The following is a 14634-nucleotide window of genomic DNA, read 5'->3' on the forward strand; positions in this document are numbered from 1 at the left end:
AGAAAGGAGCAATCTGAAAAATGCCCAAAACATTAAAGACTTTTAGATACTTAACATATATTACTTTTTAGTATACTGGAAATATTTTTCTCAACATACAAAGGAAGGTGATGAATAAAATAGTAAAAACATACTTTGACCCCAGGCCCATTCCCACATTTGAAGAAGACATAATGAATGCAACTAGATTTTGTACTTCAAAGGAAATATTTCAAAAAGTAAATAAAGTAGGACAGTCACAAAATTATTGTCATGTGATTGAAAGTGTAGTTCTCAACATGACTAATAATCAACTAAAAGCAAATTTCCAATGTATCACATTGTAAAGAATTTTCTCTGGTTGATTAAAATCTAATTCGAATTAAGTAACAATTTATCATCATTTCTAATAGCTAATGTTTAAAGGTTATTAGTTTGAGCATGCTGTTTCATTTCCAAAGTAATTTCTGTGCTTTTTATTTGCTAACCCTTTGTAAATAATTTCAAGTTTCAGTGCTGTATGTTATGGTTTAGTGTAGTCTGATAACTTACTAAAATATAGCACAAGAAAAACAAACTTAGGATAAATTTGACATTCTTGAAAAGCCCTTCTAGTACTCTAATTTGGTTTCTTTCTCATTTTTGTACAGATTAGACACATAAAAGAACCTGTGGCTTTGCTACAAGAAGTCTATAGAAATTCTGTGAAAGATCTTTCTCCAATGGATATAATTACATACATAGAAATATTATCTGAATCATCCCCTTTACTGGGTGACATGAACAGCACTAATTCAGCCAAGGACACTCTTTTTAATTCAACTCTTACGGTAAGTATATTGAGCTTTAATTCCATATAACCGACCTTTAAACTTTCTTTACATCTGTGTTTCATGTAAGATTCCAACATTTTTAAAAGACACACTATTTTTTTTCAACAGGAATTTCTAAAAACTGTGAATAATTTTGTTCAAAAGGACACATTTATAGTTTGGGACAAGTTACCTACGAATCGTAGAAGAACTCATCTTGCAAAACTGATGCATGCTACTGAACAGGCTACCTTACGGATAGCTCAGAACTTCCAAAAGACCACTCAGTTCGAGACTAATGCAAGTGATATAGGTAAGAAGCCAAGATCAATTTCAAAATAATAGTGTTTGCCAAACAAGCCATCCTAAAAAGGGAAAGAAAGTATTTAAAATACAGCTAATTAACTTGGCAGCTGTTTTATCAATGCAGAAATGAATGACAATGCACATTACAAGAGCCATATGAATGAAGTATGAATTAAAAGAATGAATAAGCCTCCTTCCTACCTTCTGCACCTCCTCTTATTCCTGAGCTATTTAAGTGCTCAGAGTAAAATATACTCCCTTGTCATTTTGAGTTAGTCATCCCAGGACTTGGTAGGGTTTACCTTAACCAAAGATAGTTCTAGACAGATTTTCTGATATAAAGCAATCAACATAGCAAATTAGAATGGTTCTTGCTTCAAGCAATCTTATACTTAGAACATTCAGCATCTTGAATCAAACTGAAGATGCCTATAAAGTTCTGAGGAAACAAAGTATATTTTATCATAATCACTGCATTCATGTATATTGTCTGGGTGACCTCTTGCTGAACAATAGTAAGTAAGCAAAAATGACTATCTCATATGATGATTTAACCACTTACTCAAAATTAAAGTAGCAAGCTTTATAAATATATATAGGGTCCTTGCATTTCTGTAATGTTCTTGCAGAAGAAAGATGAACCACCCCACGTAAGGAAATTATCACTCAAGAATTTAATTCAATCACTCTCCATATATAAATTATATTATAGATAGCATTTTCTAAAACATTGTGGTTGCTTGTCTTTGATTTAGTAATAGCTCCCTTGTGTATATATCTTGTCTTTTATTTAATTCAATAAAGAGTAAATTAAACCATGAATGCTATGGTGGAATCAAAAAGTTAAAACTTGAGTTTGATTTTTAAGATATAAAGTCCAAGCATATTCAGAATATGTTTGTTCTACCTGCCATAAAAAAAGTGAAATACAATAATGATGGATAACATTGTCCCTAACTAAACAAATAACATTGATTAAACTAATTTCAAATTTATTATTTTTATGGCTTCTGTTTCAGCTCTCAAAGCTTTCTATTTTGATTCAAATCACATGAAACATATTCATCCCCATATGAATGTGGATGGCGATTATATAAAGATATTTCCAAAGAGAAAAGCTGCCTATGATACATATGGTAAGATTTTGATAGTCTTACGTTCAATATGTCAGTGATTTGCAATAAATACTTATCATGCCTTTGATTGTATCATATGTACCCATGTGGTTTCCTATAGGAAATATTTGATGTTTCCATACAAAATTTCTGTATTTGTACTTGAGATTTTCATTGCAATATAAATACGTGGTGAGAATTTTAGCTGACAATATCTATATCCTTCTTGTCTAATGCCCAGTCTCTGAAACTGTCTGATATTGTTGAAATTCTGATGAAATATATAAAGGGACTGTCATTTTATTCCTTGTTTCGCAGCAGTCATAGGTGCTATAATTTGCATAGAATTCTTTTAGTATTTCTTCTTTACCAGTGCTTCATATTCCTTATCGGGAGACTGAATTTGTGATTGTGTGAGGAAGACAGATAATGTTCAGAAAGACAGAAAGTTGTTAGGCTTGGATTTCTTTCTCACTTGTCATTTCCTGGTCTTTGTACAGTAAACTTTTCAACTGGCAGGATTTCTTAGGATGGGGACAGAAAATACCAGTACTAGCAGGCAACTTGATAATTATCTAACTTAGTTTCCTCATTTTCTGGCTAATGGAATGAAGGCACAATGAAGTTAATGGATTTGTCCCCATTCACAACAAGTAATACAGAACCAGTACTAGTAGGAATAAAGTTAACAAAGAAATCAACCCTGACTAGCTTTTCCGTGTCATCTAACCTAGGCAAGCAAGCAGCATCTGCTCTCTTAATTCAATGCACTTAGAAAAAAAAAATCTCTGCCATAGAAGAATTGTCTTCATTTTCATACAGGTCAAAAGATAGTACCTAGAGAAAACATGAATTATAATGGATCCTCAAAGAATATGTGGGTGGTCATAAATAAAAATGAAAAGGATTTTTTAATAACACACATGTGGTTTCTTTTATAGACATCATTTCATAAATGGATGTGTCTTTATTTTTTTAACATTCTGCACATCCGTTCTCAGAAGAATATCTTTTAAAAAATTTGTATAACACTAGTATGGGATTTTTCCCTAATCTGTTGACATTGTCCTCTTTTTGTGTGTGTGTCACTTTTAATACAATAGTAAGGAACAGAAGGCCACAAAACAAAGAAAAAATAACTAGGCTGTATCTTGAACTCAAGGCTCTTACCTTATTACATCATATTCTAATTCACCAAGGACACATATAATTTTTAGGAGCAAATCCACAGATTGAAAATTGAAATTGAAATTTCAAAGACAATTCAAGTAGTGTTTAAAAGTTGAGAATAAAGCCATTGACAATACTTATTATAGTGACAGATGATGAAACTGTCCTGGAATTAATATCTCGAAGAGATCCTGTCTGTATGATAGCTTTGTTATATTTGAAGGTCACCCATGCAAACTCTGACACTTGAAAGAGACCATAATATCAGCTCTCAATAAAGCACAGGGAGAAAATTTGATTTCCGTAAGGACTGTATCTTAAAAATAAGGGCAAGTCTAACAAACTGATAAAATCTGCTCTGTAATATTTACATGTGATGATTCATTTACCGATAAAAATCCATTAGTAAAACACAGGCTTCAAGTTAAAATCTGCATATTGTCATTCATAGAAATATAAGGGAGGTTTATGGAGAAATAGGTAGATATTTAGTCTTTTTTATAGACTGAATTGTAGTTCTTGTCATTAGCAAATGAACCCTTCATTTATTGAATGAAGGTACATACCTGATAAAAGACTTGAAAGCTAGATCAGGCTGAGATTTAGTGAGAAATCATAAGAATTAGAAGAGGTTCAGACAAGGACAATGGACAAATACTGAAACAATACTCAGAACAGAAGTAACAATGGTTTTGGGAGCATTCTGTACCGCAAGAATCACATTTTATGACAAGTCAAATTTTGATGTTAAATATTTTCCTTGAGAAAGGAAAGGAATGATTAATAGATATTAAAAATCCAACTTATCATTTTGGGGCTTCGTTTGGTTTTGGACCACCCTTTACTGCAACTTCTGAGAAGTCACTGGGACCTGAACTGGTTCATCCACCAGACAGGGTCGAGTTGACCTAAAGGGTTTTCAGATCCTGCTTCAGGCCCTGGTTTGTCCACAGCCAAGGCTGGACCCTCACTCAGAGTCCTCATATTGTCACTAGCCAACCATGTGAGACTAACTTCATTTCTTTTTCGATATAAGTTTTCTTAAGCTGACAGTTCAGGAAAATTCTTTTATTTAATACACATAGATTTCAGCAACCTCTTAGCGATGTTTCTTTTCTTGTGATCTCTTTTTAGATATGACAGAAAACATGAATCATGGTATACTTTGGCAATGTCTAGCTCACATACCCATAACAGTATCCAAAAATATTATCCATTAGTATGATATTATGATGTGGAGAGACTTAGGTTTGTATCACGGTTCTTTTTTTGGAGGGTTTTCTCTTAATTAGCCTTGTTTCCAACTCTATTCCCAGGTTTCTTCAGCTTCATTAGCTCCAAAGAATGAATTGTGTATAAGCAAACACTGAAAATAGCTGCAGCATCCAAGGGGCTCAGGCTCAAATACATCAGAGAGATCTAGATTTTATCAGATCCATGAACAAAATTTTAAAAAGCAGTCATGATATAAAATAGCAGCTCCCGGGGCACCTGGGTGGCTCAGTGGGTTAAGCTTTGGACTCCTAATTTTGCCGCAGATCATGATCTCAAGGTTTGTGAGTCCGAGTCGCACATCAGGCTCTCTCAGTGCACAGCCTGCTAGGGATTCCATCTTCCTCTCTCTCTGCCCTTCCCCAACTTGCTCTCGCCCAAAACAAATAAAAATAAGCTTAAAATAGAAGATCGAAACAGCAGCCCCCAATAACTTCTTCAAGTTTTTTCTTCTTCAGAAGTTGACTCAGAAGTTTGCCTCATTCTTGGTGGCTTCACCAAAGTTCTCCACAAGATCTGGAACTTCATTCTCCTCCTCATCCTCTCTGGTAGCAAGTGGTGCTTCTCCAGCCACAGACTGTGTGGCCAGAGCTTCAGCCAGTCTGCTTACACTGGTCAGACTGTCTGCACCAAGTTGGTTTAACACACCCACCGGGTAGGATTTCTGCCAGCTGCCTCGTCTCAGCGTGGCCTGTGATGGTGGAAGGGTTTGCTGCCAGGGATGCCTGAACTTTAGGCTTATTAAAGTGGAACACTGGTCCTGGATTTGTGAACACCATCACTTCTTCAGTACCGAGGTATTGTTTACCCCTAGCTTCTCTAAGGAGAACTGAAGTTTTTTATCATCTGCGGTTGCAGATGATAAGCAAGCAGTTCCTTCATGCTTGTGAACCACCTTCTTTAAGCAAGCAGTTCCTTTCCCAGTGCACAGTTTAACGAGTCTCTCCTGGTTCAAGTTTCTTTCAGCTTGTGGGAGTGGAAATGGGACAGCGTGAGGGGTGTAGCGTTGGCAGTGTGGGGTCTTGGCAAGACCAGCTGAGATTAGGTGCATACACGCGGTGATGCAAGATGGAAGCCAGAGGGCACAGTTCTTTGGGGTTTTTTTAATGACATGATCAACATTGGTATTTGTGGTTTTGACTGATTGGTGCCTGTCACATTATTCGCCAGTGTCATAAATTTGAGGGAACAAATATAGAGTTCTTTGCAAGGTGTCCCAGTCATCTAAAGCAAACATGTAATGTTCCTAGTTAATAAATATGACAGTAATTATATGACCGTAGCACATTAAATTTTACAGAAGACTCGTGTTATTTAATTTGTCTTCACCTTATCCTAGTAAGTAGCTACAGTGAGTATTATTATTATCATTTTATAAGGGAAGCTGAGGTTCAAAGCAATTTATCCATAGCCACACAAGTAGGAGCAATGACTGAAACCAGAACTTTTGATTCCAAGAGTAAATTCAGAATGCAAAGTTCTAAATTTAGTGTCCATAGGGCACCTGGGTGGCTCAGTCGGTTAAGCCTCTGACTTCAGCTCAGGTCAGATCTCACGTTCGTGGGTTCAAGCCCCACATCGGGCTCTGTGCTGGCAGCTAGCTCAGAGCCTGGAGCCTGCTTCCGGTTCTGTGTCTCCTTCTCTCTCTCTGCCCCCCCCCCTCATGCTCTGTCTCTCTCTGTATCAAAAATAAATTTAAAAACATTAAAATAAATAAATTTAGTGTCCATAATTCTGTGCAACAAGTAGTGGAGGTGTATGATCTAAGCGGCAAGAGGAATTTTAAAAAGATAATTGATCTAGATTTTGAGTTGTTCACACACTTAAATCAGTAATAATGAACTGCTTCAAAAACCAAGACAATATGAGATCCATTAATATAGGTGTAGTGTCTAGGCTAGGGGAAAAATAGTCACATGATAATCTGTATTGATAAGGTTGCATTTCTCATGCTGGGTTATACATGGATCTACTGCATTTGGAGACTGTTAGGGGGCACAGATAAATGGCTGCCTGGCCAGGAAATAAATTTCTTGCCCCGAGACTGCATAACTATATGTTATCAATATTAAATAAGAAACATTTCAGAAGGCATGAGGTGGAACTCAATGGCATCTGACAACTTGTTTAATTCTAAACTTCCTGAATACTCTAAGTCAGTGATAATTTTCTTCCACTGTCTTTCTAATTCTTATATTTGCATAGCAAAGATAAAAAATTTTATCTTTTAAGTGAATACATTTCACATCTGTATTCTTAGGAGTTGGATATGCATTTATCTAGGACTATTTTTCTTCTAAATATAGCTTGTGCAAAGGGCAGGCTATAGTCCATGATCAGTTTCAGAGTCACAGAGGTCAAAGAATATGTCTTAATATGATTTGATTATATAGACATGGGCTTATTATGACCCACATATTAGTGTCCAGGTGTTTGTCTGACTGCCTTTGAGTAAAAATTTTGATGGTTAAATTCTTATGTTTGAAAGCTTAAATATGTATTTTTATAATAATTTCACTAAATGCACTTATTTGATTCATAGGCAATGTTGCAGTTGCATTTTTATATTATAAGAGTATTGGTCCCTTGTTTTCATCATCTGACAACTTCTTATTGAAACCTCAAAGCTATGATAATTCTGAAGAGGAAGAAAGAGTCATTTCTTCAGTGATTTCAGTCTCTATTAGCTCGAACCCACCCACACTGTATGAACTTGAAAAAATAACATTTACACTAAGTCACGTAAAGGTAAGCTGTTTTTCTGGTGACTTTTGGTTATGATTGTGAAACATTTGGAGAAGTGAACATTTTTATTGTGTCACTTTAATTATATGTGAATTCTTGAGTTTAAAAATTGAAATAAAAGAGTAAAGTAGTTTTACTCATTTTTCTATAAAATGGGGTTTTACTTTCATTGCTCTGTAAACTTTCTAATAAATATCAAGGAATTTTACACATTTGATTCTCTGAAATTAAGCTATATTTTAGTTTTATTTTTAATTACATCATTCATTTTGGAAGTCTCTGGACCTTTTATGAATGAGTTATAAAAATGAATCAGAGTCAAAGAGATAAATGTCATTTGGGTAATGACAGAGATGTTTGATTAATAATTGCCATTTGAAATAATGTTTGCCACAGGGATTTAGATGCTGATTAAAGTAAAATCACAGAGAAGTTTACTATTTCATAAAGAAATTAACTGAGACCATTTTACCCTTTTATTGTTATTCTAAATCTTTTTCAAGCTTCTATATAATTACAACTCTAATATAATAAACATTAGAAAAGCTATTTTTATAAACCTAAAAATGAATGAGGAAACTAAAATTATAGATTATTCGCTGCTTTTGATGATTTCCTGGACTTCCAATAGAATTTCAATCCTAGTGCCTGAATAAACTACCTTTAATGCTCCATTTGGAGAGTCTTGAAGCTGGACAGTGTATTTGCATGTTTATGGGATAGAGAGGGGACTAAAAGAACATATATGCTTACACACAATACAAATGTGTCACTTTAACTACAGACATCTAACATAAAAAGAAACTAAATGTATAGAAAATACAAGAAAATAGTAGCTCAAACTAAACATTTGTAGCCATTATGTTCGTGTAAAAGAAGATGTGAAATGTTTTAAGAATGGAAACAACATTTAGTTATTTTCAAATGCTGAATGACATTCTGACACTAGAAACAAAACATTGTTCTTTCACATAGTCTGATGGTTTTTCTGTACTTTTTAATAGTAGAATGTCTTGGCAGCTGAAGAAATGCCAAGGACAACCCAGTTCACCATCTCTGACACAATGACAAAACACAACACAACACAACGCAAACTTAAATAAAAATTCTTCACCAAAATTAATGGGAAAATTGATTGTCCTTAATCTTCCTCTGTGTTCAAATCTTTTATCCATTCGATTAATGATCACTATGAAATTTTATCACTTTCTTTGGACCACACACTTATTAATTCATGGTTTCCCTCTTCCTAAGGAAAAAATTTGAGTCCTATGTTTTTCCTAAAAAAAATAGAAGCTATCTCCTATATAACACCTTGTTTCCTGATTCCCTGATAATTTATTTGTAATTTTACCAATTAATATATACTTCTCAATTAAAGTAGTTGTCATAATAGTATTATGTTGTGCTTACTTAATATAAATATATGGTAAAGAGAACTCTATTTATTAAACAACCATCCTGTAGTCTATGTGACCAGACCCTATCTCTGATCTTGTCTTCAACTGTTCTTTATCTCATTTGCTCTACCCTAACTACCATTTCTTCTAGATGCTTCTGGAAGATTCCTATTCAGTTTCAACTCAGAGCTTTTTCATTTTCCATTCCAACTGGATCCTTCTGTTCCCCAGTCTTCGGGGTTTATACTCTCTAACTTCATTGAGGAATATGCTTTAATATCATCTCCTAAGACCTCCTCAGACCAACCTCAACTGCTTTCTTTTTCCTTACTCTGGTTTATTTTTCTTATTTAATCATTTTTCATCTCATGAGAATATAGAATCAATAATGCAAATAGTTTTCCTGTCTTGTTCAGTATTGTATTTTTAGTACTTGGGTCAATGACTAATATCCAGTATATACCCAATGGTTGCATGATAATTACGTGACATGCACTATTCTAAATGATCTCTTTTAATAATAAGTAATTCTCGCAACTACTTTTGTGACACGGAAATTGATAAAATATAGCATTGTTGTCATAACTTCAATCCCTCCGCAAAACAGTGGTATGCATTTATTAACATTGATTTTATACTTTACTTTTTAGGCATGGTGTTAATTATATTGACATACAAAATGGCATATTAAATATGACAAATGTGATACTAGATGTATATATATTTTCTCTTTTTTCCATCAGTAAAATGTTTCTTTCTCAGACCACAGATAAGTATAGGAGTCAGTGTGCATTTTGGAACTACTCATCTGACACCATGAATGGTAGTTGGTCTTTGGAGGGCTGTGAGCTGACCTTCTCAAATGACACCCATACCTCATGCCGCTGCAACCATCTGACACATTTTGCAATTTTGATGTCTTCTGGTCCTTCCATTGTAAGATAATTTTCCATTTTATATTTATAAACCTGCCGATTTTCTTCTTTTTTCTTGGTTATGTCAGTAAAGAGAATTAATTTTTTATGTTTCTTTGGGTGTAAATATCAGATTTAGTTAATTGATAAAGCCCCAACATTGTCATTTTTAATCTTTGCTTTCTTACCTGCAATAACCTAAAGATGTCTAGGACTTATCTAGTCTATAATAGCTAGTAGATTGTGTATTAAATATCTATCCATTGACTCTTATGTTGCTTTTGATGGGGATGGGGGTTGGGGAGAGGGGTAAATGGGTGCTGGGCATTGAGGAGGGCACTTGTGATGAGCACTGGGTGTTGAATGTAAGCGATGAACCATGGGAATCTACTCCAAAAGGCAAGAGCACATTTTATACACTGTATGTTAGCCAATTTGACAATAAATTATATTATAAATAAGTAAGTATGATATGGAAAAAGCTCACTTATACATTTTAATGTATTATGGTCTTTAAGGGCATTTGCTTTTGTCTTGAGGGTTTATTTTTATGGATTACAAATTAGGTAAAAATGTTTGACACCTGGCCAATAAGTATTAGCATATTTATACCTGATACATGTTTTAATAATATAGAACTCTACAAGATTTTTAGACATGAGATATCTCTCTACAGTGAATAGCTTCATGCTGTGTATCTCATCTTATTAGTATCTTTCTTTTATGTTATATAATTTCTTATTTTATATCTCTGAGTCATAAGTTTTGTTAAATATCAGGTTAGTTTCCATGTCTACTGAGAATTCATCAAATATAAAAAGTGGCCAAATAGATCTACCTAACCATAATGTCAGTCATAAAGACTTTTTTCCCCTGAATGTTAAGTGAGGAAAGAAGCCTCTACTCTGTATATAAAATATAAATATTCATCTGGTTAGAATAAAACCAACTTTTCCATTTCAAAGTCTTTCAACTTTACTATTTTGATGTTCTGTATATTTAGCATTTCTGATACCTTTGTTTAATGTGTTTTAGATGAATTGCTGCATAGAAATAAGACTTGTTATTACCATTGATAAATCTGTTTTAATTAACATTTTCACATTACAATAATGAATTGCCTTCCTAATATCATGAAACTGGTGATGATAACATTGTTAAACCATATACTAATATATACTATTCCCAGAAAAAAAATCACTAATTGCAGAACTTTTAAAGTGCTACATGATTTATATCAGTTTTCTGAATATTGAGCATTTTCAAAGGTACAAAATTTTTCTCATCTAAATTCACATTTGTACTTTTACATTTTTATGAACATTTGGATTAATGTTTCACCCAAAAAGGAAGTTCATTATATGTTGTAGTGCCTTTGACAAGTTACTGAGTTATTCTCTTAACAGCTTTATTATTATTTTCCCTTAGGGTATTAAAGATTATAATATTCTTACAAGGATCACTCAACTAGGAATAATTATCTCACTGATTTGCCTTGCCATATGCATTTTTACCTTCTGGTTCTTCAGTGAAATTCAAAGCACCAGAACGACAATTCACAAAAATCTCTGCTGTAACCTATTCCTTGCTGAACTTGTTTTCTTGGTTGGGATCAATATAAATAGTAATAAGGTATGTAGATCTCTCTTCTCTATTTTTATTTCCTAATATTTTTCTTTCCTAAATATAAATGTCATGGAATCATGAATTATAATTAAAAGTTTAATGAGCAAACATACTGTATATGTTGTTCCTAACTCTTTTCTAAGTTTGCTCATGTTAACATAACTAAAACCTGCTCTCAATTCCATTCAGAGCAGTGTCCCTTGTTATGATGAACCATTTGAACAAGTGAAAACTTTGCTACAAACTGAAGAAATAACTTGTTTGTTTGTTCATTTGTTTTGTTGTGTGCTTACCTGGGCATTAAACAAAGGCAAAAGGGACAGAGTAAGAATTGGAATTAAAAAGTTTTTCTTAACATAGGAACTAAACATAAAAGCAACTGGGTTCATAAGTCGAACTGTGAGAAATAGGCTCCACTTAGTCGTTGCACTTTCCTAACAGCCTGTTTCCTACTATTATTGATCTAGGGCCTTACCAGTTTCTATATTGTGTCAGTCTGGGTGCTCCTAGGGGCAGGCATTAAAGTGGAATTAAACATGCAGTCAATTAATTAGGCAGAATGGATGAGAGATAATGGGAAGAGAGAGACTGGAAAGTCATTAGACCAAGATGTAAGTCTGGCCCGGAGTAAAGGAAAGAAAGAAGGAAGGACAAGTAGATGGAAGTGTTTCCCACAGCAGTGCACTTTTCAGGGAAGTTCAGCATGGTTGTCAAGGAGTCCTTTGAGAAGACCTTGAGCCAAAGTCTGTGTCTCAAGAAAAGGAAGGTGATAGTAGCATCAGTCTGTGGGAAACGAACTTGGCAATGTCTTTCCTAGTGCCACTACTGGAGCTCTAGGTCAGTTGCTCTCCCTCCAGGTGGAGATTGGAGAAGTGTGTTCTCATGGTCCTAAAACATTAAATTGTCTCCATATTGGCATTCTTGTTAAAAAATCTTTCAAGTACTGACACCCCTAGGTACTAGGTTCTGACACTAAATATCTATTTTAAGTAGTATACACTAGACGGCCAACTTCTTAACTGTTTTGTTGTTGTTGTTGTTGTTGTTTTGCGAATTTTATATACCGCCCGCTATCCTCCTATGCCCACTTTTCCATCAGTTTCATCCCCCCATTAGCCTTACCCAAAACTATTCCTTAGCGTGTTTACTTTCAATTCTGTTTCACCTATCAAGTTCTTCCCATTTCCAAGACCTATTTCAATCTCAATTCCTCACTAAAGTAGGTCCCACATTTTAATTACCAGTGATCTCTCTGTTCCCAACCATATATAGTACCCCCTAATATAGTATGTAATCACATTATGCTTGGATTATACTCCTTTTTATTAAGCACAACAGTATGTAAGTATGAATTATGTTCCCTTTCCAGCAATAGATACTGTTAATTCTACTAATACAAAAGTGTGTAACTACTTCTTTTTCCATTATTTCTTCTAAGCTTAACTCCAATTCTATTTGTGAAGTAAATACTAATAAATAATATTTAACTGAAATCCATCTCAAATTTACCTGATAATCTTACAACTGACAGTGATTCCATAATGGATGCTTTTTTGTGAAATATATTATCCATTGTCCCTTTTGTAAATTCAATGTTTGCCACGATAATCAAGATATTTATTACATTTCATTTAACACGGTATTAACAATAATTTTCATTCCTTGATCATGAATATAAAACTAAGGCGAATAAAGGCATCTCCAAAACAGAAATCAACTTAAATCATAACACAGATATCACATTTACCTGTGATGTAGCCACAACCGATCCCATAATATAAATGTATAAAAGGGTAACTCTGGACAAGAGCAGTCACTCAAGTTCTATCACAGGATTGCTTCACATTGGTGAACTCACCTGCAAGTGGGGCTCGATGCAGACATTTTAATGTGATCAAGCATTCTTTCACGTGGCATAAATTATGGAGAAAGTCAGGATGTTATGTTACGCTAATGTTAAAGCAAACACTGCTTATTATGGTTCCTTTCTTTCTTTGATTTCCAGCTCTTCTGTTCAATCATTGCTGGGCTGCTGCATTATTTCTTTTTAGCTGCCTTTGCATGGATGTGCATTGAAGGCATACACCTCTATCTCATTGTTGTGGGCGTCATCTACAACAAGGGATTTTTGCACAAGAATTTTTATATCTTTGGCTATCTCAGCCCAGCTGTGGTAGTTGCATTTTCAGCATCACTAGGATACAGATATTATGGCACCACCAAAGTGTAAGTTAAAATGATCTCATAAGTATTTGAAATGCAATTCTGAATATGCGTTGTGTATCATTGAAAATGTTGCTTTGTGAAGTACATACAAACATATTTATAGATTTATTGTTTACTTTTCAGATGTTGGCTTAGCACAGAAAACAACTTTATTTGGAGTTTTATAGGACCAGCATGTCTAATCATTCTTGTACGTATATTTAAAGTTGGTTCAAGTTCTAAACAGTGATGATTAAAATTCTCAGCAATCGGGCATTACTCTGAGGGAAAACAATAATTTTGAGCACTTTACAGATATCCTTTTTTAACATTTTACACATATTGCATCAATATTGAGAAAAAATACATATATATACATCTCAAAATCAGAGGTATTAAAATTCATCTGCCTCTTCTGGAGGAGGATTATATTTATGCATAACATATAGGAAAAGCACTACTTATCAGTAGTGTCTCCTCACACTTCAAGACTGAGAGTTTGCCAGCCAGCTGAGAATCTGGCATTTCAGATGTTTACATGATTTAATCTTTTATCAATGATCAGTGATCTCTCAAGATTAGACTGTTATCTTCATAGTTTCATCATCTGTATGTACCCTGTCATCAAGAAAGTGATTTTAAACTAAATTGCGACGTCAGAGACAAGAACCCACTATTTCTCATGAACAGACAAGTTGTATATTGATATTCCCATTTCAGTGAGGAAGAGGGCCTTTTAATTCGTACTGGAAGTGGCCTTTCAAACCTACAAATTTGACCGGTGTTATGTGTTCCTTTCTAAATAAAGATATTTTTAGATGTCTCAAGAGCATTTCTAAGTGCTGTAAGTTTTCACAGCCATTCTGAGTATAATAGTCTGTCAATGAATATGGGAGGGCTGACAAGGCTCCAGAGTGGAATGACTTGTTGGTGGAGGAGCTGTAACAGTATGTTGGACAACTCTGTCACCCACGTTTTGACCATAAGCTAGCTATCCTTTTTGAATTTTTTTTCTCTCTTTCCCCTTGTGTTTTTATGCTTGTAAGGAAGCTGCTAAAGGGAGAAAGACTTGAAATGTAAAACAGTTTCC

At 34.3% G+C, this 14634-nt stretch overlaps 1 protein-coding gene and 1 pseudogene across 1 annotated transcript in view; one reads left to right on the forward strand and one right to left on the reverse strand.

Moving 5' to 3' along the window:
* The window catches only part of ADGRL4 (adhesion G protein-coupled receptor L4), a 110674-nt gene that overhangs the window by 67260 nt on the left and 28780 nt on the right, over positions 1–14634 (forward strand). Inside the window, exons 6-13 of the mRNA XM_029949660.1 lie at positions 630–809; positions 921–1104; positions 2117–2233; positions 7197–7402; positions 9562–9735; positions 11142–11345; positions 13345–13565; positions 13689–13755. Coding sequence (XP_029805520.1) covers positions 630–809; positions 921–1104; positions 2117–2233; positions 7197–7402; positions 9562–9735; positions 11142–11345; positions 13345–13565; positions 13689–13755 — 1353 coding nt within the window. The remainder of the gene's footprint in view (positions 1–629; positions 810–920; positions 1105–2116; positions 2234–7196; positions 7403–9561; positions 9736–11141; positions 11346–13344; positions 13566–13688; positions 13756–14634) is intronic.
* Positions 5121–5705, reverse strand: LOC115299402 (annotated as a pseudogene).

Source organism: Suricata suricatta, chromosome 8 (assembly GCF_006229205.1).
Source record: "Suricata suricatta isolate VVHF042 chromosome 8, meerkat_22Aug2017_6uvM2_HiC, whole genome shotgun sequence".
Taxonomy (NCBI): domain Eukaryota; kingdom Metazoa; phylum Chordata; class Mammalia; order Carnivora; family Herpestidae; genus Suricata; species Suricata suricatta.